Genomic DNA, 22,314 nt, shown 5'->3' on the forward strand with positions numbered 1-22,314 from the left:
GTGTTAATAATAAAATGCAGTTGACTAAATGGTCATCAGCAAGTATGAGCACCTCTCTAAAAGCAGAACTATTAATGGTTTGCTGGTCTGCAGCATTCAGATGTGTGTTAGCACAATGCCAAGGAGAAAAGACATCATGATTCTGGAGAATAAAATATTGCTATTCATCAATTTGGTAAGGATTATAAGTCCATCATTCTCCAGTGAGAAAATTATTCACAAATAGAAACATTCAAAACAGCCACCAATCTTTCCAGGAGTGGACGTACAGAGGGTCAGAATAAAAGCTCAGAGAAATTGCCCCCAAAAAACCCAAGATCTCCATCTCAAGCCTCATTTAGCATGTAAAATGTTGATGACATATAGTTAGACAAAGACTGAACAAATGTGGATTCTTGGGAAACATTTCCGGGAGAAAAGATTCTTCTGTCTAAAATGAATATGGTACCACAGCTTAGCTTAGTAAAGATGCAAACCACAATAAAACAAAGCACAAAGCATCTGGAACAATGTCCTCCTGACAGAGAAGATCAACATGGAGATGTTTGCTTTTGATTTTTGGCTTCAGCCAAATGTGGACTGTGCATTACGGCCAAAGTATAGAATCAAATGGGAGGCCATCTGTCTAAAAACTAAAGCTTGGCCAAAATTGACATGCAGCATGACAATGACCTAAACACAGCAGCAAATCTACAACAGAATGGCTGGAGGAGAAAGAAATTAAAGTGCTACAATGGCCCAGTCAAAGTCCAGACCTCAGGCTGACTAAAATACTGTCAGGATCCCAGAACGCTAATTAAGTTAATTTAAATGTAGCTTAATTTCCTTATCTGAATCATCGAGCATTTATCATGACTTTGGCAGGAATTTTAAAACCTGGTAACAACTAGATAATGTATGTCCTAATATGTAAAACCTTAGAATTTATAGAGGGTGTACTTGGTTTTGACCGTGACTGTAGCTTGCGGCTGTGACATGGAGAAATAGCATTGGAGTGTTATGTAACAGTTTGGACATATCACACTGATCAAACAAACTTGGATCCTGAAGAGGAGTTTTATCCTTGAAGGTCCCGGATAACAGAAAGAGCTAAAACAGCTATTCTCGGAATAAAGTGAGGGGCTGTTTCAAGGCACGGTGCTCGAGCAGTTTGATGTATGTGTCTAAGTACGAGGCCAATCCCAAAAGTAAGGCCTTCTATTTTTTTATAAATACAAAAAACCGTTTATTTTCCATAATATTTAAATCATTTTAAAGTTTGAAGACTTATTTGTCTACATGCCATTTCGGTCGATGCATTGTTGTAGAAATTTTTGTAGGCAGTTTTACAATGCCCATGTCATACCTGCTCGCCGACGCCGCAGAATCGCCTTCCGAACAAATGTTCTTTCACCTTTGGGAACAGGTGGGAATCACTTGGTGCGAAGTCCGAACTGTAGGGTGGGTGGGTGATGAAGTTCCAAAGTTTTGCAGGAGAGCGACAGTTTGACGGACGACGTGTGGACGCGCGGGGTTGTGGAGAATGCTTGCACGCACAGTGCGCAACTGTGTTTGAGGAACGAAATTCTAATAGCTCCCTCATAAGTTGGAAGACTGTTTTGTGCAGTCAGACACATTCAACTGCAGAAAACAAATCAATCATCAATCAATAGATGCAGCTAATTGAATATCAATAGTTATGACCCCCATCAGGACCTACCTGAGGCACAGACAATTACCTGGCTAATTGTAAAAACCAAAGAGGACCACACAAAAGCAAAGCACATGTATTCAAACAGGCCTGCTCATTGAACATGCAAAATTATGCCTGGCCTAATTAATTTGCCATTAAGACTGGATTGATGTCGCCCTTCGCGATGCACACAACCAACCCATAATTGCCTCTGGTGTTGCATTCACAGGTTGGCCTCATTACCGAAACAGATGCTAATTCTGCGGAGCGGCTTCAGGTTGACAGGTGTGTGAGGTGTGTGCAGATCGTTCCACTCTGTCGGGCCAGGCGTAAAGTGAACCGAAGCAGGCAAAGTTGAGAACACATCATAATCGCATGCAGAGACATGCTCACGAGAACAAGGATTTTCTCTTTTTAGAGCATCTTTTAATGATAATGAATTTTAAATGGTAACAATTGGTGTGTAGGGAGCAAGAGTCTTAATGGCTCGGGAAAACAAACCCTGCAGCTGAATTATTTAGTTGTTCAACTAAACAATTTGTATTAGAGCTTCATAGTTTTTCCTTTTCCTCTGTTCATTAAGCTAACTGTTGACTAACTCCTTATAGATTTGTTTATGAAAAACACTCCATGACCAGAATTAGTGCAGCTGGTTCCCCAGAAGATGTTTATTCTTTTGGTGATTAACTCCATTAATATGTTTAGTAAAAACAAAGAACTACAAAAGCCCCGCCTTCCACCATGAGTTCAGCGCTCTTGTCAGATTAACACTGGTGTGTTTCAGCACTTTGGCTCAGAGTCAATTTCTCTGCCAAAACAGCCTCACATCTTCTTTGTCCGTTTCTTGGGTCTCTGGTCAAAATCGTCAACCATCATGGAGTCGGGCGAATGGGAAGCATAGCTTCCATCAGATCCCACCCCTCCGGGTGAGGGCCCCATTACTCCTCCTGACTCACTCATGGTGGACATGGGCCCACCGTCCTCAAACACATCTCCGCCCAGGACCCCGTGGTGGTGGTGGTGATGATGATGGTGAGCCGAAGCTTGGCCTTCCTCGCCGTCCTGTGGCTCCACTTTTACCTGAGGCCACAGAGGGGAGTTGTTTGCCACACCTCCACCTTGGAAATGCATGAAACAAAGACGAATTAAGGAGCGAATTGGAATTTTTTTTTTAACCACTAAATGGGCAAATGGATTTAGTCACATTTATTTAAATAAACCTGCTGTAGCGAGAAACCTTGTCTTCAAGAGAAAGCTGAAGAAGCATGAGAGAAACCAGTTATGTATAACTTTTAAAATTACAGTCGATGCTTTGAAAACCTTAGTAAATGAAAATTACGACTAAACACAACAATCATTCGTTAAAGTATATGAATGTGGTTAATTCCATGCTGTCGCAGTTCTATAATATATATTAACTTCTCTTTGTGCTTGAAGTGACAATTAAGAATCCCCATTAATTAAGATTAATTTAAGAATTCCCATTACCAAACAAATAACATTGCTACAAACTACTATAAAGTTGCTAATGTTAAAAGGGAGTTCTTCCTCCCCACTATCTCAGAGTGCTTCTTATAGGGACTCATTAGGGTTCTCCCTCAAATATTGTCAAATCTTAGAACTGAGTTAAAGCTTACAGACAACACTGCAGTTGTAATTGAAAGAGGGTAATGCAACCACTGGGATCAGTAATGACCTGTTGTGGACACAAAGCATTTCAAACACTAAACTACTGAACTTGGAAATAACTACTAATCAGTCCGAGTGGTAGAAAACATTTGATTAGGATGATCTTACCTGAGGTATGAGGAGAATGATCTCCATCCAGCCCTGAAGCCAGCCTCTCAGCATTGGCACCAAGGACCCCCATTGGCAAAGCCTGGTCCCCGGAGGCCAAGTCAGCCTCAGGCTCCTCACTAACAGGGAAGGGAATGTCATTCATGGCCTCCACCTTGATCTTCGGGGACTTTGAGTCCTCAAGAGCTTTCTCTGGATTTACCAGTCGCTCGTATTCCTCTGATAGATCCTTACTGAGCTGTAGGAATAAGATATTTCTGTGGTAAAGTAGGAGTCTGGATGATGTAACTGTTAAGGGTTTTCTATGAAGTCATTCAGCTCTAATTCAATGTAGAAAAAACATACAGTTAAACAGCCAGAGATATGAAACAGATTAGTATAAGACTTTGGAGGATGACAAATTGATGTTGTCTCATGTATTTATTTTTAATTTCTATTTTCTTTCCAGCCTTACCTGCAGCATGTAGCTGTGATAGTCCTTGATCCTCACTTGCCAGAATCGCTGCAAGGTCAGGACGCTGCCAATTCCCACCTCATGGAACACCTGCTCCACCACATCTGGGAAGGGACTGGCTCCAAGTCGAGCCTCCCTGTCCACTGCCACCCGCAGCAGGCGGGTTAGACGCAGGTAATGCTCGTGGACCAGATCCGTGAGCGTCTCCAGGACGCTTTCCTGAGCAGATTCGAAGCCAGCATGGGCCAGGACAGTCGCTACAGACTGATACAGTAGCTGCCTACAGGAGGGCCAACTCAGTTCTGTGACCTGTTCGCCTTTACCTCTAAAAACAGAAGAAGGAAGGAGATAAAGAATCATTGTTGACTAAGATTTATATGAGAAATGTGGAATACACAGAAATTTGGGATTTAGAGTCCTTCAGTGTCTAAATCTATTACTTCCTTCTCCCATCAGCTGATCATGATGGGAGGTGGTCATTGATTTCCCATGAAATAAATTTTTATAGATATAGAGGTACTGATTTAGAAAAGAGGACTGCAATCTGAAACTTACTTGTAAAAGTCACTTTCAGGGTCGCTGTGGCGGAGCTGAAAGGGCTGTCGGGGGGCTTTGCTATCCACAGGTAGCAGGTCATCTGGCATAACAGGTGGGGTGGGAGGGCATAACGGCAGGTTGGTATCAGCCTCGTCCAGCTTGCTGCCACCCTCGGAGGATGTTGAGCTCTGACCCTGAGATTGGGCTTGGGCTGCTGCCAGAAGACCTCGGAGACGGCGAACGTGCTGGCACAGCTGCACTGTGTGGATGGTGAGGCTGCACGGCTCAGAGGGGATATCAAGCATTGTGGTGGGCCGTGGCCGCTGTGCAGAGGGCTGGTGCAAGGGAGGGTCCTGCATCTCCACGGATCGAAACTCACGCTGGAGCAAGTCAAAGGAACTGCGACTGGGAGGAGCCCCCGCAGGCCCCGGGATCTCACCCCAGTAACGCATCATGACCACACAAGGAGAATATAGACTGCAGTTGAGACTAAAACAGAAAGGGGTATAGAAAATGTGAATAAGTTTTGAAAACATCAAGGCAACTATTGTTCATATTAATTTGTTCAGTATGAAACTGATTTTGTTTTAAATTCAAGCAATTTTATTCTTTGTTTTCCTGTCTGGTTTGGCTTTAAACCATGCATTAAAATGTGATTATTTCACTGAACAAAGTGTGCAGCTGCCAAAGGAACACACAGAGCTTTGCTGAATCAAAGCTACCCTTTTGTCAGGTATTTAGTTAAGGCAATGAGCCTCTCTTAACATAATTAACAGTAAACCTATAAGTATTTTAGGCTCGCATAAATTAAAACCTACTGTACAAAACAAATGATTGTCATCTTTTTCTGTTAAAACTCTTGTGATTTAGTTTGCTGGGACTTCAAAGCCTCTTTAGAGAGGGACCAAAACTGTTTTATTTCTCACCCTAACAGAAGTCTGTGAAGCTTCCTGCTATTTCTTGCAATGTTACAAGCATATGTGTAATTTAAACCCCACTGTAAAATGTAAATAAATAAAAATAAAGTTAGTTATTTACAAGAAAACCACTTGAACAATTCAATTTACGTTATCCTGATCCACTCTGCACCACCAGTATTGCAATTAATTTAAATATTCTGCGAGGCCAATCACCCTCAATAATGTCCAGCTTTCGGGTTGTACTTAAATGCCTCTTGACAAAAAGGTCTCTAAATAAAACCGAGTCGTTAAATGTATACGACTCCGGTTAATTTTAGAGCAAATTACGCCAAATGTTGATCACAGGCGAACAAGTTGTGAAATACTGGTTTTGTGAAAAGCTGAAAACGCTAACACAACATTTAAAAGATCTGTTACAACTACATTGTTATCTCATGATCACTTTTCGTACATTTGACATACTTTAAGGGCAACATTTATGATAAACCAAGACAGCGTGGCTAGCAGCCTCTCCAAACTTAATAACTGATGAAAGAGCGGCAGGATACATGTCTATTCGCTATGCTTTTATATCCCGAAAAGAAGATCAAACTGCATTGGTTCCTTTAAAGTCTGAAGTCTATGATTAACAAAACCTGATGTTTTTCGAATGACAGAAAAACGCAAAATGTCTGTTGTCTGGCTGGAGTATAAAGCTGGGTTCCAGGACCTTTGCGGTTTGAGTTACTGATGCACTCGTTTATTTTAACTCAACGCCGAGCTACATATTTTAATGCATCACGGGCATGTTTATTAATGTAAATGAGGTTTAAAAAAAACACACATTGCTGTTACCCTGGGATGGAGGAAACGTCTGCTGTTGATTGAATGTTGAAGAAAGCTTAACGGGAAACTAAGGGTTTTCGTCCTTGGAGGAAAAGAACTCGGGTAAATAGCTATGTTGAATGTTTAGTTCCACAACAAAAAGTTCGTTTTGAATTGTACAAATTAAAAAATATATTCATGTAATGTGGGACTGTTTAAGAATTTATAATATCCGACGGCTTTCCTTCGATTTACATAATTTATCAGATGTAGTTGTAAATTTTTAAAGGTTAAAGTACCCGGCCAAGTTTGAGAGCTGCACCAAATAAACATGGCTGCCTCCCCGCCAGCAGCAGACGTGATGGACACAGGCGACGAAATGAACTCTGTAATGGACTCTAATGAGCGTTTGGCACCAGAAAATGGAGAGGAAGCCGGAGAGAAAGACTCGGGTAAAACTAAACAACCAGAAGCGGAGGAGCCTTTCAAGAAACCGGCTCTTTTTGCGGCGCCTAGCTTCACCGCAAAACGCACCAACGTCACTGCTCCGTCCAAACCCATCACAGAAAATAAAGCTGATGGCGAAAGCAAAACCTCTGAAAAAGGCCAAGAAAAGGACAAAAAGTCCGAAAAGGACAAAACCAAACCAGAAGCTAAACCTCGAGCGCTCACTACTAAAGCCCCCCAAGTTGGCAAATTACCCCCTCTCCCTTACACAGAGCCTCCCTGGGGTGGCACTGCTTCGGATACCCCGTACGCTCTTGAAATCCTAAAAAATGGCACCATAGTGGATCAGGTGCCATTAGTGGACAAGAGCTACTTTGTGGTTGGACGTTTACCTGTGTGCGATCTCTCCCTGGAGCACCCCTCGATCTCCAGGTACCACGCAGTGATTCAATACCGTGGAGAGGCCGGGGAGGACGCGGGCTGCATGGGAGAAGAGAAGGGCTTCTACATCTACGACTTGAGCAGCACGCACGGCACTGTGGTGAACAAGAACAAGATCCCACCGAAAACTTACATCAGAGTCCGCGTGGGGCACGTGTTGAAGTTTGGAGGAAGCACGAGGCTTTTTATCCTGCAGGTAATGTCTGTTGTGGTGATAAACGATGACAGGGAGGGTCTCTAAAAGGTCTTGATTTTAGCTGTTTGACACAGTGCTAATCTTGCCTGGTTGGGCTGATCAAGTTCTCTTATGGATTCCTTGCAGCTACACAAAAATGTTTCTCTGTAGAATAAACACGAATTCAGTTAATCATGCCTGTGCATTATTAAACAGCTTTGAATGATACTTTTTATGCTTTACTCTTGGACTCTTCTAGTGTATCTTTGCGTGGTTCACACTTCAAAATAATCCAAATTTTTCCCATACTGGGCCTTTGTGCTGCTCCCTGGTTCATCCTCTGTTTGCAGTATGCAGTTTTAGCTTCTCACTCATTAAGGAAATTGTATTGTGATTGGCTATGGCATTTAAGCAGAACATTTGAGCAGCAGATGGGTGCGGCTTCTGTGTGCCTAAGTATAACTATGGCATCATACAGATTAAAGTGTTGGGGAAAACTGTAAGAAATGCCATGTTTAGAGCTTTCAGCTTACACAAATTATCTACACACTAGCATTTCAGTCTTTGGCCACATTTAACATGATAAGCCACAACTGAAACAGGATATATATGACGGAAAATACAAAAAAGACAAGAGGTCTACTTTAATATAGAGGCAATATTCTTCATATGTACCAGCAGTATGATAGTTACTTTAAAAAAGGCAGAATATCGTGGCTGCTATTTGCCACAATATATAATAATACTTAGTAAGTGGTGTGAAAACACTACTTGTCATACCACCATATGTTACTCTACAGGTACCACACACATCAGTTACCGCAAGCATCTTTTACCGCATCATTCTTTACTTTTAGAAGGTTACATCAGCGTGTATCTGACATGATACAAGAAAGATATTAAGCTGTTAACCAATTAATCATTAAAAATATATTATCCATCATATAAAGCACTCCCAGATTGTGAGTGCAGTTTTTAGCCAGCCTTTTACATCAGGGATGTTTTGGGTGCATAAATTTGGAAAAGGCATTCAACTTCATACCTCAGGGCAGTCCTTTGGTCAATGTTTTCGGAGCATGACCCTTTATTATGAGTTATTCAGTCCCTGTACTACTGCATGTACACCTGGTTAGCATTGACTGCACTAAGTTAGACTCATGAGAGTCCCAGGGCTGCACTTTATCAATGATTCTTTCCATAACTCTTATGGACTTAATTTTTAAATACAGCCAGAAGGTGGAGGGTGGCTGGTGGCCTTAGAATCACAACTTTCCTTTTGTGAATGATGTCTGCTGGCTTTACCGAGCAGTGAAATCCAGATTGTGCTGGGTATGATAAGTTCAGTTATCTTGGGGTCTTTCTACACTGGCAAGAGATGGGATGAGAGAATAGACTGGTGCTGCTCAACATCAAAAAGAGCCAAAAGACGTGTAAAGCTGCTCCTGTATGTGTGCTTGCTGAGGTGTTTCTGGGCATGTCCATTTGGGAGGCGATTCAGGACAGACTAGAGAGAACATTTCTTTTAACTGGCTTGAAATGCCATGCTGTGTTTCTAGAAGAGCTGGGAGAGAGAAGCTTGTGTGTTATGCAAAGAAAAAGAATCATCCATCAATCAAAATTACAAACATTCAGTACTGTAACTGATTTCTTCTTCATGTACCAGAAAAATGTTTTATGCATGTAAGATTTTCAGGTGTGAAGGGATATATTTTAAAAAGAGTAACATTTGAGTGTTGAGCTTCATTTTCTTTTTGCAGGGTCCAGAGTTTGATGAGGAAGACGAGTCTGAACTGACAGTGACAGAGTTGAGGGAAAAAGCTCGCACACAGAAGGAAGAGCTGGAGAGGAGGATGATGGGAGATGGTTCTGATGAGGAAAAAGAAGAAAAGGAGGAGGATGAAAACAGGGACGATGGCAGAGTGTCAAATGAAGACTCTGGCTGTTCGTGGGGAATGGGTGAGTGTGTCACTGCTGTTGCTGGATGAAGCTGGAGTGTGTTACGTGTCATTTGGTTTGATACATGATTTCAGTGTTTTGGGTCTTTCTCTTACCTTTCACATTACCTCTGCACAAATCCTCCCTGCAGTCGAAGAAGCAGCTCCAGAGGAAGACGAGAACGAGGAAAACCCCTTTTCAACAGAATTCCACGAAGACCAGGAAGCAGCCTACCTGAAGGACCCCAAGAAGGCTTTGCAGGGCTTTTATGACAGAGAAGGTGAGAAGAAGTATTGCAGGGCATTAAAAGACTGAAATTAAAATCAAGGAAATTAAGGTCTGTACGTATTTGCTGGAAAAAAAATCAGTTACTCCAAAAGGTCGAGGGTTATTTTGGGCAAGTTGGCCTAAGATAGTTAAAAACCATACATCAAAATGAAGGGTCCAAATTCTTTGTTTTTTATGACCAACAGCTGAAAATCCAAAAGAAACTTTACTGTCTCATGAGATTAAAGAATGGTTAAATACTCTCAGTTGTAGAGGTTAAAGAATATACTAACTAGCAGTTAACTAGAACTCACAGACAGCAGATTCTGCTTTTTTTTTTTTTTCACTGAACTTCTTTGCTTGTCTTCTGTAGGGGAGGAGCTGGAGTTTGAGTATGAGGACAAGAACCACGGCACCTGGCTTTGTAGAATAAAGTAAGGGGAATAAATTCTTTTGTTTTTTTTTTCAGGCAGGCTGTGAAGTGTTTATCGAGCTGTATGTGCTGACTGTTAATTTTTTATTTATTTTTTTTAAAACAGGCTGCCGGTGGACGACGCTATGGGTCGTCAGCTGGTTGCAGAGGTGACCCACACAGGAAAGAAGAAAGAAGCTGCCATCCAGTGCTGTCTTGAGGCGTGTCGCATGCTGGAAGCCAGAGGGCTGCTGCGCCAGGAAGCAGGTTTGTGTGCTCAGTCCCATGTTGAGAGGACTGGAAGTTGTGTTGGAAAATTCATTAAGAGTTTCTGCATCTGATTTTCAGTGTCCCGTAAGCGCAAGAAGAAGAACTGGGAAGACGATGACTACTATGACAGCGATGATGACACCTTCCTGGATAGAACCGGCACAGTGGAGAGGAAAAGGCAGGAACGAATGAAGAAAGCGGGAAAGCTCGAGGAGCGGCCCGAGACCTATGACTCACTGGTAAACATCTGCATAGTTTTATAAATGACAGGAGCGTAAAAACAACAGACAACAGTGAGAGCATCAACTGGGTACTGTCTTTCAGGCTGTTTTCTGAAAGTTTTAAGGGCTCCACTGTCTGTAAGGGGACCTATTCTGTAAATTTCCAGCTCCATATTTATATGCTGGGCCATGGTGCCGCCCCTCAGTTCATCCTGTCTAACTTCAAAGAAGTTTACTCATGTAGTATGTCCAGGACTTGTCTGTCCGCAAACTGAGAAGGAGATTTTATACCTGACAGACAAATCAAGAGCATTTAAAGCATCATCAGCCATTAAAACACATCTAAAGAAAGAGGCGATTTTCTGCACGTGTCCATAACTGTTGATTATTTTTCTGTAGGTGGCCAAACTGGAAGAGGTGGAGAAGGAGTTGGCAGAGACTCAGAAAAAGCTCAGTGCTGGAAAAGGAGGTGAGCTGTGATCACCTGTTCACACTTCTACAGACTTTAAAAGGTCCAGTCTGTAACTTTTCACTCCTATCAGAGTCTTTGACGTCATCGACTGAGGACTCGCTGGAGGCCTTCATGACCGCAGTGAAAAGCGAGGTAGCGATGGACGCGGTGGAGCGCAGGAAGCTTCACGTGCACATGGCCGACTTGCGGAAAGATGCTCAGAGGCTCCGCAAACTGGTTGAACTCACGAGGCCGGCGCAGATGCCCTCCTTGCTGCCCGGGTCAGACAAAGCAGCAGTTTTTAACCTAAAAGTTATCCTATGAATGTGTCAGATTGAAGTTGATATTTTGATCTGTCTTGATTTGATAGCAGCTCAGAGCAGAAGTCGAAAAAGACCCTGCCGATGTTTGGAGCCATGAAGGGAGGGAGCAAATTCAAACTGAAAACTGGTACTATTGGGGTATGTGCTTTTTGACATGCTTGCATTTCCACTGAAGTTGGTGCTTTTAAGTTGTAACTTTATGCATGATATGATTTCTTCAAATACTCCCCTACCAACTGTGACTTTTAAATGTATTATATGTAAGACCTGCATTAACTGTGCATACTTCGTACTCAAGGTTCTGATCAGATAGAAATAAGTTAATATAAGTCAAGGGTTTCCTGCATAAATTGAGCCTTTTAGGGTGACTGCATATGAAGTCTGGGTTAATAAAAATGTCTAACATAATAACTGCACAATTACTAAAAAGCTTGATAGCTAGCCAGATGGCGTAGCAGACTTGGGAAAGGCCTTGCGCTGTAGTAAAAATAAATGAAGGATAAAGAAAAGAGAGCACTAAGCAAGGAGCTCATTGTTGTGCCTGTACTGGGCTTTTACTGTGGGCCAGGCTCGCGTTACTCTGCCCATGCAGCAACAGCAAATCATGGGAGGCAAAGGTAACTGCAATGGTGCAGGGTTCTTGTAAGGGATTTCACTTATTTGGTTCTTGTTATTGTTTTTTTTTTTTTGTCACTGCCCTTCTCCTTATTTCCCAAATTGTACATTCTCCCCACGAGAATGAGAGCCAAGCACAGGTGGTGAGGAAGAGACTGTCAGACTTTGTCCTTTACTATCTTAAATAACTGATACAACATGAATAAAAAGGACCAGTGGCTTTAAGAGTCCTCCTCTCACCTTGGCTTTTACAGTACAGCTGTTAGTTACACCTCTTTTATATCTGAAGATAAAAACACTGTTACAAAATTGAAAATGACAAACTTTAGTGCATCATTAGGAACTGATACATCCTTCAGCATGGCATTGTGAGAGCGACATCCAGGCCACAGGCAGTAGGATGGAGGATGAAGGAGAGGAGGCGGCACCTCTGCCTGCTTTCCTTGTTTCCATTTCCTGCTTTATTATGATAATTGCTTTTCCTTGTATTGTATGTCACCCTCCCTTAAGTTGTGGCCTTTATCTTCCTACTAACAGAGCTCAGTTGTTTGTTTGTGTGGTTTGTTTTATTTAAATTTTTTGTACTTAATAAAATACTGTGACGCTAATTTTAGGTCATAGCACCCAGCACTAACTGCATTGTCTTTTCTCTTGCAGAAGTTGCCTCCTAAGCGGCCTAACCTGCCTGCTGAGCTCTTCAACATGAAAGAACTTCCACCTGATGGGGAAGAAGAGGAGGAGGAAGAAGAAGAAGAAAAAGCACAAGAAGAAGGGGAGGCAGTGGCAGACAAAAGTGAGGATAATGATGAACTACCTGGTAAACGTATTGCTGAGTCCGGCGTATCGACGTCTAAAGAATCATCTCCCTCTGAGAATAAAAGAGATCAACTCAAAGTCTCAGAACACCTGAAAGGTAAAAGCACAAAAACATGCAGAATGCCTTTTTTTTTTTTTTTTTTTTTTTATATTATTATGTTCATGCATTTAATTTAAATTTTTCTTTAAGCCACTGGATGGCAGTAAATCTGCAATGCATGCTGCTGTCATACTGTAACGCCTCCTCGTACATATAAACAGATTAAATATGTCGCAGTGAAATGCTTAGATCTCCTTCTTTCATGTTCTAATTTTTGCACTTTAGGTACAAAGTCAAGTAATATCTGTGCCTGTGGCTCGTATTTAAAGTCTTAACAGGATGTGCTGAATCGTGCGTGTCCTCATTATTACACACTTTATTTCTGTTTTCATGCCTTCACGTCAGATCAAAGCCACAAACAGCAGAGGAGGAGCGGGGAGTCTGAAGCAGCGGAGCAGGTTCCCGAGCATAGCAGCAACAAGCCGGTGGCCCTTTTGAGTCCAGGTGTCGTGTTTTATTGCTGTAAAATATTTCTCTGTACTCTCTCTTAGATGTAGTGTTAAATCTTCTTTCCCCACTGGCATTCAGTAAAAAACAAAAAAAGATTACCACAACCTTTATAACACATAAATGTCCTTTTTCTGAATTTGAACTTTATTGCTAAGACTTTGAGTGACCTTTGCAAGAGTCGAGGTGGAGGAATGCAGTGAACAGTACATTTGCAGAATGACTGAAACTAGCCCACTTTCAGTCATTGATCTAATGTACTGTTTATAAGATTGGGGAAACCTGCAGTCAGCTGAGACTGAAGAAGTCACTTGGATGAGTGACGAAACGATTCTCCAACTGAGAACGCTACGTCCAGATGAACAGAATCAACCTTTTGGGATTTACTTACCTGGATGATGAGCATGCATCAAGTACTTGGTGCTCCACCACTAATTTACATTACCTGCATATCCCCAGAGTCCAAATCCAAAGGTGCCGGCGAGCCAGCGACAGACCCCAGCCCCAAGAAGAAAAAGAGAGTGATGGGCCCCGGCAGGGTAGGCCCATACTCACAGCAGTAAATGTATACCTGTACAGTTTATTGCCACATGAATGCATAAAGCGAATTTCCTCGTCATGTGTCTCCACAGCCTCCTGTGCAGCTGTCAGCACAGTATCCACAAGACGACCCCGATTATTCTGTGTGGGTGCCTCCTGCAGGTAAACCTCCCGAGCTGTGTGACTGACGTTCAGCTGATCACTTCCCTGCATCACACTCAATCTTGTTAAGCAGCAGGAACAGTAGCGGTTAGGTTAACCCTGCTGTTGTTTTAAGAGATAGAATTACAGCAGTTCTTTTGACTCGCTGACACCGGCGGGGTTGCATATTTCCTCTGCTTGAATGAAGAAAGGCCCAAATATTTTCCTGACCAAAGGAATCAAACAGGCTTTCATGGTACATTTGCACAGCTGAAATAGCTGCAACATTTTCATTGTTTGCTGAGGAATGCAGATCAAAGTCACAATTAAGGGATAAGATAAGCTTGAATTGCATAAACTTCCAGATTGAGCTTTTATTTTAGGTCAGATTTAACTGCACTGCTCCGATTAGGTTAATGATGAGGTATGCAAACGCATGTGATACTCCTGTTGCCCAGTTTGACAAGAATTTGCTTTTTAGTTTCTATGCGTGAGGCGGAGGATGCACCTTTTGTGTTTACTCGTGTCTTTTCTTCACTTGTAGGTCAGACTGGAGATGGACGCACACACCTAAATGACAAGTATGGCTACTGAGGGGGAAACGTAACAGAGCTCTTCTGTTTCTACGTGAGATAATACCTGCAGTACAAAGCCTCCAGTCTCCTTAGCCATGACCATTAACCCCCTCCAGCCCAGCCCAACCACTGTTTAACAACACAGAAGCCTGTAACAGAGCAGGACGGGCTGAGACAGTAATGCTGCACGTTTTTACTTCTCTCTCTAGGAGATTATTCGAAACAGCACACCATTTGGGTTCACATTAAACAAGCAGAGTGCCAGCACACTGGGCAGCCAGTGTGCTGGCACTCTTCCCCACTCATAATAATGGAGTTGGGTAGCACTTGAATTTTTTACTTTTTAAAGAAAAAAAATTAAAAGGAAAGGTGGGAAATTTCAATTGAATTCTATAACATCTGAGCAGAAAATATGAGGAGACAGAGCAAGAGCAGCAACTGATCCAAATTCAGCTTTCTAGTCTTTGGCTGCTCCTCTTGCAGTTAAATCCACCTGACATCCAATCTGTATCCCTCCCCTGTTTGGCTTCAGTCGCTTGCTGGCATAACTTTTTTTTCCTCCTCCAAAGGAGTGTGTGTAGCAGGGAGGGAGAAAGAGGGAGAGCATTGGAGCAGCTTTTCTGACCATCTGGACACTTGGATGGCTTACTGGATGAAACGCAAGCTGATAATGACTCAAGCTAAGTGGAGTGTGTGTGTGTCTGTATCCATTCAGACACACACACAGAGCCCAACCTTCTCAAAGTTCTTTTTTTTTTTTAAACAAGATTGCCTTTATGAGCGAGTTAGCGGTTGGTGTGTGTTTGCCCGGAGCAGGATTCCTCGCTTTGCAAAATCCCACTCATTGCTGTTCTCTTGGTTTCCTGCCAGACTTTCCACCCTCTTTCCTGTTGTCTTTGCTCCAAACACAAGTTAATAAACTGTATTTTGTTACATAAATGTATAATAAAATTGTCTGTACATAACCTCAGAGCTACTCTGTTTGTTTATTGCTTTAGGATTATCTGAAACTTTCCCTCTCTGGGGCTCCACTTCTCACCGAAGCCGGTTTTGACGTCAGACTTTCTTTTTCTCCCTTTCAAGCTCCCTCTCACACACACAAAGAGCGTTTCTCTGGCTGCGATTGAGTACAAAGAGGCTTCTGGTCTTGGCTGTAGGTCTTTGCAGTGACCTACTAATCAGCCGATGGATTCCTGAAACACAGGGAGACCCTTCTCAGGCACAGACAGCATGATGAAACATAAGCTTGAACACAGGCAAAAGAACAGGAAAAAGTAGCAGATTAATAAATTTTTGGATTTTCTTTTGTCCTGTCAAATTCTAGCAATCTAAAACCATCATTTGAGAAAAGCCCTAGAATCATCAACAAGGATTTCTGCTGAATACAGTGCCTTATGTTTTGTTCGGTGGTGGTTTTATATAAGCAACAACTTCCTGGATTTTGTTTTTGCTGCCAGAGAGCACCTGTCAGATCAGCCTTCAGAACCAGTTGGCACTTCCTTCCTTAGAGGTAAACTGAAGTTTGGGGTTGACAGCTGGCCAGGAGGCAGTGAACATAAAGTGGTAGAAGATAAATATTTAAATAAATTTTTAACTTTTGCAGAAATCAAACTGAAAAAAATTATAATAATAATAATAATAATAATGTGGCTGAGCAATTTGTCCTGGGTGTAATTTTAGGTAAGGTGGGGATTTGTCTCTACCTCTTTACATTTCACCTAAACCAAGAGTCTTCCATCAGCAGAAAATATTTTACTGGGGTTTTTTCCCTCCCATTTTCCAGGTGTTGCACAGAGGAGAGCTGGTATGCAATTCACTTGTGAGCTTTGTTGTTTTGTCATAGGTTCCATTTAGAACTTTTTATTGACAGAACTGGAAAGTGTAGCCAGTGAGCAGTGAGTGTCCGCCTGTTGGCTTCATTTAAGTATTAGGCACATTTTAATTTCATGCATTTGATCTGGAGCAGCTGAGAAATTGTAGCAGCAGCCTTGTAGTGATGACCTTCAAAACAAACTTCTGTTTGTGTATAAGAAGCAGCTGCTGTGGTGGTTGAATTTACTACCACTAAAGGAAGGCTTTGTTTTGTTAAACTACAGCTGACAAATGGCATCAACATTAGCTAACTAATTGTTTATTGGCTTCACTGTAAGAAAAATTAAAGGCTGTATGTGGGTTTAGTTAAATTGACGTAAATGTAAATATTTCTTTAAGCCGTTTATAGCTGTGTGCATGCCTATCCATTAAAAAAAAAAACTGCTTTGCAAGCGCCCCCTGTTGTGCCTCAGGCTAAACTGCAGCCAATTTCTGTACAACGTGATTAATGGGAGTCGCCGCCACTCTCTACAGATCTACCTTTGCAGAGTGCTGCAGGGATTTTTCTTTTTTGGGGGCTAAAACTTTGCGTCACAAATCAGAAATCCAGATCCATCTGCTGTGGCAGTGCCTCTGGAACAAGGAAACAGCCAAAAGAAGCTATTGGTTACAAAAAGTTTCATAATCAATTATTGCAGAAAATGACTTTAAGGGAAATAAAGAAAACAAGATATTTTAGTCATAAACCAAGGCCATTTTGAATCTAAAATTTAATCTCAATATATAAAACACAAATTTTAGGCTATAAAGCACCACAATCAGCATCAGTTGTCCACTTAAGGATTTACGACACCATAAACTCTCTCGATGGTCCCCAAATACAAATGATAACATGACATTGTTAAACTATGTAGGGGGCTGCTGCTTCAGAGTATTAACTGAGCACGCTCCTGGTCATACTTCTCACCTGATGTGCTGACTTCAGGCATGGAGACAGTGGACCTTCAAATGAAAAGTGCCCTGTAGCTGCCAGAGACCCAGACCTCATCACCAGCAAGGATCCTTCACACAAGGATAAACAGTCCAGAGAATCCCATGAAGGTGAGCTAGAATTTTCGATCCAACCTTAAATACTCATAATATCACATAAAAAAAAATCACCTCCTAAACAAGAGGCCACAGGGCATTTATTGACTAATTTTTGTGCAACAAGGGACGAAAACATGTCACAATGTTACATTCACTTCAGCAAAATCCTAGTTACAGTGGTGACATTTCGCATTTAATAAGTTCATCAGCTCAGTTCTCGGGGCCGAGATCGACCCCAAGTTTCATTCAACACAACAGGAATGTCATTTCAAGGCATTAAGAGATCTGCAGAAACACTGGGACATCTTAATTACACCAGTGGTCCTCTTCTACCTAGACAGTAATGAGGTACAATATTGGAGAAAAGAAATGGCACACTACAAGTAGGCTATGCAGAACACAGCACCGTGTACACTTGCCGAATGTGCAGCAAACTATTCTCATCCACATACCTCTTTCTGCAAAGCAGTGAAATTCATGCAAGGAAAGAGGATACAAGTACTGAACTTTGACCTGGACTACAAGTGACAAATTCATTAAGAAATGTACATCATCAAAAGGTCAAAGGTCGACTATGTTCAACTACAGCCATACATGTTTGTTATAGCTCAGCCTTACATGACCTGCATATTCAATAATACATCCAGAGAAGCTTTTTTTTATTAACTTAATTTCAAACAGACAAATGTGACCACTGATGTCAGAGGACTCACCTCGCTGTTTTTATGAAGCTATCACATCAAAGGAAGAAACCCTGGAAGCATTTGATTGTCTTACATGCATTATTTCCCTTGAATATTGTGCTGAAAACTTAAGTTCAGGTGGGCCGTGTCCGTTTCCGGAGCGTTCTTCCTCCAATCACAGGATTTCTAAAACCTGAAGCATCCTCAGATGGGTTGTGCTGGGCCCGCTGTTGATTTCAGGCAGAGAGCGACGCTCAAAGTGACAGGGTGGGATTACCTGAGTGTGCAAGAATTCGACCTTCAAACAAACGCTTTCATACCAGCTGCTCGTTGGTCTAAGAAGGGCAGACACCACAAAAAAAAGCAGCCGTCTGGGAATGAAGAGAGGAGTGGGGAGGATTATCTGGTGTGAGGATGTTTCCTTATGAGCAGGGAGGATCCTCGGACGGACTCAGAGGGCTGCAGGGGGGGACTGTGCTCAGGGAGCGGAAGGCGAAGATGGAGGGGTCGTAGGTGTACCTGGGCGGGGGACGACTGCCCGTCAGATTCTGAAAGACAGATAGAGAGAGCATGTGTTTGGGTGACTGCAGCCTTTGGTAACGATTACCTGCTGACCTTAAGAATTTTTAACATGTAGTTTTGTTAAACTTTAAATATACAAGGCCATCAGATAGAGTTAGACCCAAACTGAGCTGGTGTTTCTGACCAAAAAAGCCATCCAAGGGCAAACGCCAGCCCCTGCCACTTCACTGCCTCCACTGTGGGGTATGTGTTGTTCCAAATACAAGCAAGAAGAGGCCCAAGCAGCAGGGGATGTGAATACCTCAAGACAGCAGTCATTCTCATGTTACGCAAAAGGAGGTTGGGTAAGAGACCCTTGTTGATCCGTAGACAAAGGCAACCGTTAGTGAACCTTACACAGGTTCACCTACAGAAACATTTCACTACTTTTAATCTTGTTGGCTTTAAGCCCTCTTAGAGTCATATTGGTTTGAGATTAACTAAAGAGCAAATGCACCAGTGGCTCACGATCCATCACAGGTCATTGCACATAAAATGACAAATGTGATGCTGAGGTTGAGCACAGTTTGGGTGAAGACACAATAGGTTGCTAGTTTAGCTCATGGGTTTAGGAGGCGACCACACGCCGCAGTGACCCGAGTTTGATTTTGACCCAAGGCCCCCCACTGTGCATCTTCTCTTTTCATCTTCACTGTACTATCTGGCAAGGGCAAAAAAGCACCAAAAACTCACTGACCAATGCTGAAGGAGGAGTAGTGATCCCTGTGAATTATGGCTGTATCACAATGGGATGAGATAATGAGAAGTTCACAACACAAACAAATTCAAATAATAAATAAAAATCAGAATTTTCTTGATTTCATGTTTGTTGAAAACAAAATCTGTGAGCAAAACTAGGACTTGCATCAGTTAATCACACGACTTGAGTGTCAACAGTGGCCTTTTTGGCAACGGTCACAATGCATCTCCTCACTTTCAGCGAGCAATGAACTTCTTGTGTCTGCTCCTAGATTTCAAACAATAACCCAAACAATAATCCATAACCCAATCCTATCTGGACTGAGTTAAGGCACTGAGGTAATGCTTTCCACCCTCAGTGATGCATTTTGTGTTGCCCAAGTGCAAAAAAGCACAACATAACCCTCCCTTGAAGGTTGAATTCCCTTTTCTAGAATGATGGAGGAGAAAAGGGTGACTCTACCAGTAGTTCAAATACAAAGAATGATTCAGCCTGACAGCTCAACAGTTATGTAGTGTAAATTAGTAGTAGTATATACGTAGTTGCAGATGAGGTCACTCAGAGAGACATCGGGTGATCCTATTATAGTCATTACAAGTCCATGTAAATTCTGCACAAAGGATTTGTTTTCACATGTGCAGTCACTAGCATTATAAAAAGCACAGGCGCTACGAACCTACTCAAAATGACAACAAGGAAGAAGAGGAGCTGCTGTGTCTCTTGTGTTGTTTTAATGAAGAATTGCAAAGATGTGGGTAGTGAAAAATGTCTTCACACAAAACAGCTCTTTGAATTCAGTGCACACTGGTCCCCTTATAATGACTACACGGACTCACAAAAAACTGGCAGGCACAAAGACATCCACACTCTCATCACTCATCACTCTCCCTGTTTGATGACAAAAATCACTGACCATAGTGGGCCCGAGGCTTCAATTGTAAGCAGTTATGTATTGTAATCTATTACTTATTTACTTTGGTGTAGTATGACTGGTCATGGGGGAAGTCTGTATCTGTGCCATCTTGTGGGCCAGATTGGAGTCTTGGGCTGGGCTGATTCTGGACCCCAAGCTTTATGTTTGACAGCCCTGGTTTAGAGGCTGGATGTTTCTGGTTTGCATAAAGTAGTCTTGACGACTTGATACCTGGGCGCTCGATACGTGCGACAGAGTGCAGCACACATCAAGTTAAATTGACAGTCTGTGGAGAAGTGTGGAAATGCTGGATCCTCAGGACACATCAGAGCAAAGTGAAAACTCAACTGGCACTGTTGGAAAGTTACTGCACCTAATTAGAACATTTTCACGCTAATTATTTATTTATTTATTTATGCACACTGCAGGTTCAGTGACATAAATGATTTTCCACTTGCAGAGACCCCTCTCTGAGCTTCTCATGGCTCTAGAAGGCCTCCGTCTAAATTTAGCCCTCGTCATTCTCCTCCCTACAGGAAACAACAGGAAATGACTTTGTTGGATTTGGCAGTGAGGCGGCACTTTCTCCCTCAGAGCCAAATCCAAGGAGGGAGCACATTTCTTCAGAGACAGACTTGTTGCAGCGAGCTGATACCATGGAAAGACTGGAGCGTGTGCTTATACAGAGAGCTGTAAATTGGGAGACCGATGCATTAGAGTAACTAAGTGGATCCCCTGAGATGCAGGGAGAGCACCCGCCGCTGCTAGAAAAATCACCCAATAACATCAGTGCATGTGAAGCTACAGGTGTTGCTATGACTTCAACCGACATCTTCAGGGGTTCAGCTCTACAACAGTAACTCAGCAACAATTCCCATCACCACTTAGAGCCGCTCTGTGTACTCATGTTTGAATAAAGAGCCGAAAAAAAAGAGAGAGAGAGACATGGAAAATCTCACTCTGAGACTGAGCCACAGTAAACTTGATGGATGTGAACTCTGCTGAGATGTTCTCCATATGGTAGCTGTGAGCTACTCCAACAGCAGAGAAAAGTCATACATCAGGACAACTCCCTGTCCACATTAACAATCCTCCTCACAGAGTTTACATCTGCGGCATTCAGGGTCAGACCGAGTACAGATCTCTGCAGTAGGAACGATGGCATGAAAGATCAGTTAAACCAGCGGTCCCCAACCCCCTGGCCTCGGACCGGTACGTGAGTCGTTTGGTACCGGGCCGCAAGAGTTGAGGCTCAGGTGTGAAATGTATGGTTTTCAGGGTTTTTATCAGTTTTCAGCGTTATTTTGTTATCGTTTTTATCGTTAACTCTGTTTTCCTTGGTCTTTTCACGTGCTTTATGAATAAATCTTCTTTTTTCGGTGCCGGTACTAGTTTTATTTTGTTGTATTTTTCCGCGACACCTTAAAGGCCGGTCCGTGAAAATATTGTCGGGCATAAACCGGTCCATGGCGCAAAAAAGGTTGGGGACCGCTGAGTTAAACATCTAAAAGAATCTTAAACTCTAAAGATTTAACAGCCGCTATTGGCATCGAAAAGCCACTGACGGGATTTACTTAAGAGCTTACTGTGCCAATCATGTGACTTCAAAGCACGGAAAAAGTTTGTTGCATATTTATTTTAGGAGTCTCTCTTTCAGAGTTGCAACATTTGCTATATTTAAATAAATGATACAAACGATACTGAGGTCTGCAGTAAGCAACTGCGCCCTATTTAACACAATCGCGCCTAGCGGAATGTGATAGCTTCTCAGAGTGTTAATTTATTTGCAATGCCAGGGGGAGATGTTATCAGGACAAGAGCATAACTGGTGCTGGTCGATGGCTCAAAGCTGTGAGCATGGATTGTAGCTCTTCACTGAGCCCTCACCTCGAGTCCATTTCAGTCTTGCTGTAATACAAAAGTCGGATTTACCTCAACCAGAAACCAAAGGGTCATGCACCACTTTTTCCTTACATTTAGCTCCCTCAATTCTGCCTATATCTGCACCACTTCCCTCAGCTCAATCAATTTTTTCCCTCCTCCATTCTTTACAGTAGCTGAAACCAGACGCCATCACTCTTGCCTGCTACAGCCGGGGAAGCTCTCATCAATAAACTCTCCTATTCACCTCCAGGCCCTGAGGGGGAGGCCTCAGCAGCAGCTACAGGGTCCAAAGCTGTGTTTTCATTCTGCTTA

At 42.5% G+C, this 22,314-nt stretch overlaps 3 protein-coding genes across 7 annotated transcripts in view; 1 reads left to right on the forward strand and 2 right to left on the reverse strand.

The window, feature by feature from the left end:
- Positions 1-2,312: 2,312 nt before the first annotated feature.
- Positions 2,313-7,083, reverse strand: supt7l (SPT7 like, STAGA complex subunit gamma). 4 transcript variants are annotated; one of them, XM_085441317.1, is made up of 5 exons: positions 7,024-7,083; positions 4,479-4,949; positions 3,924-4,248; positions 3,470-3,707; positions 2,313-2,790 (listed from the first exon to the last, which is right to left on the reverse strand). In XM_085441317.1, the coding sequence occupies exons 2-5, from the start codon at positions 4,913-4,915 to the stop codon at positions 2,495-2,497; spliced, it is 1,296 nt and encodes a 431-aa protein (XP_085297443.1). In that variant the 5' UTR covers positions 4,916-4,949; positions 7,024-7,083; the 3' UTR covers positions 2,313-2,494. The 4 variants fall into 4 exon arrangements, with proteins under 4 accessions (XP_085297443.1, XP_085297444.1, XP_085297442.1 ...); XM_085441318.1 differs by lacking the exon at positions 7,024-7,083 and adding an exon at positions 6,204-6,304; XM_085441316.1 differs by lacking the exon at positions 7,024-7,083 and adding an exon at positions 6,215-6,279.
- slc4a1ap (solute carrier family 4 member 1 adaptor protein) lies at positions 6,475-15,330 on the forward strand. 2 transcript variants are annotated; one of them, XM_085441313.1, is made up of 14 exons: positions 6,475-7,268; positions 9,005-9,203; positions 9,334-9,462; positions 9,823-9,883; positions 9,989-10,128; positions 10,210-10,370; positions 10,752-10,821; positions 10,895-11,084; positions 11,174-11,264; positions 12,399-12,654; positions 13,003-13,101; positions 13,564-13,643; positions 13,737-13,806; positions 14,330-15,330. In XM_085441313.1, the coding sequence occupies exons 1-14, from the start codon at positions 6,516-6,518 to the stop codon at positions 14,377-14,379; spliced, it is 2,349 nt and encodes a 782-aa protein (XP_085297439.1). In that variant the 5' UTR covers positions 6,475-6,515; the 3' UTR covers positions 14,380-15,330. The 2 variants fall into 2 exon arrangements, with proteins under 2 accessions (XP_085297439.1, XP_085297440.1); XM_085441314.1 differs by having other exon boundaries at positions 6,476-7,268; positions 11,177-11,264.
- A 2,004-nt stretch (positions 15,331-17,334) lies between these two features.
- LOC146685986 (uncharacterized) overlaps positions 17,335-22,314 on the reverse strand; it is a 31,747-nt gene continuing 26,767 nt past the window's right edge. The window contains exon 5 of the mRNA XM_085440961.1: positions 17,335-18,492. Within this exon, the coding sequence (XP_085297087.1) occupies positions 18,367-18,492 (126 nt within the window). The 3' untranslated portion in view covers positions 17,335-18,366. The remainder of the gene's footprint in view (positions 18,493-22,314) is intronic.

Source organism: Copadichromis virginalis, linkage group LG19 (assembly GCF_057382275.1).
Source record: "Copadichromis virginalis isolate Kocher_CV1m ecotype Utaka linkage group LG19, C_Virginalis_male_GT1.1, whole genome shotgun sequence".
Classification (NCBI taxonomy): domain Eukaryota; kingdom Metazoa; phylum Chordata; class Actinopteri; order Cichliformes; family Cichlidae; genus Copadichromis; species Copadichromis virginalis.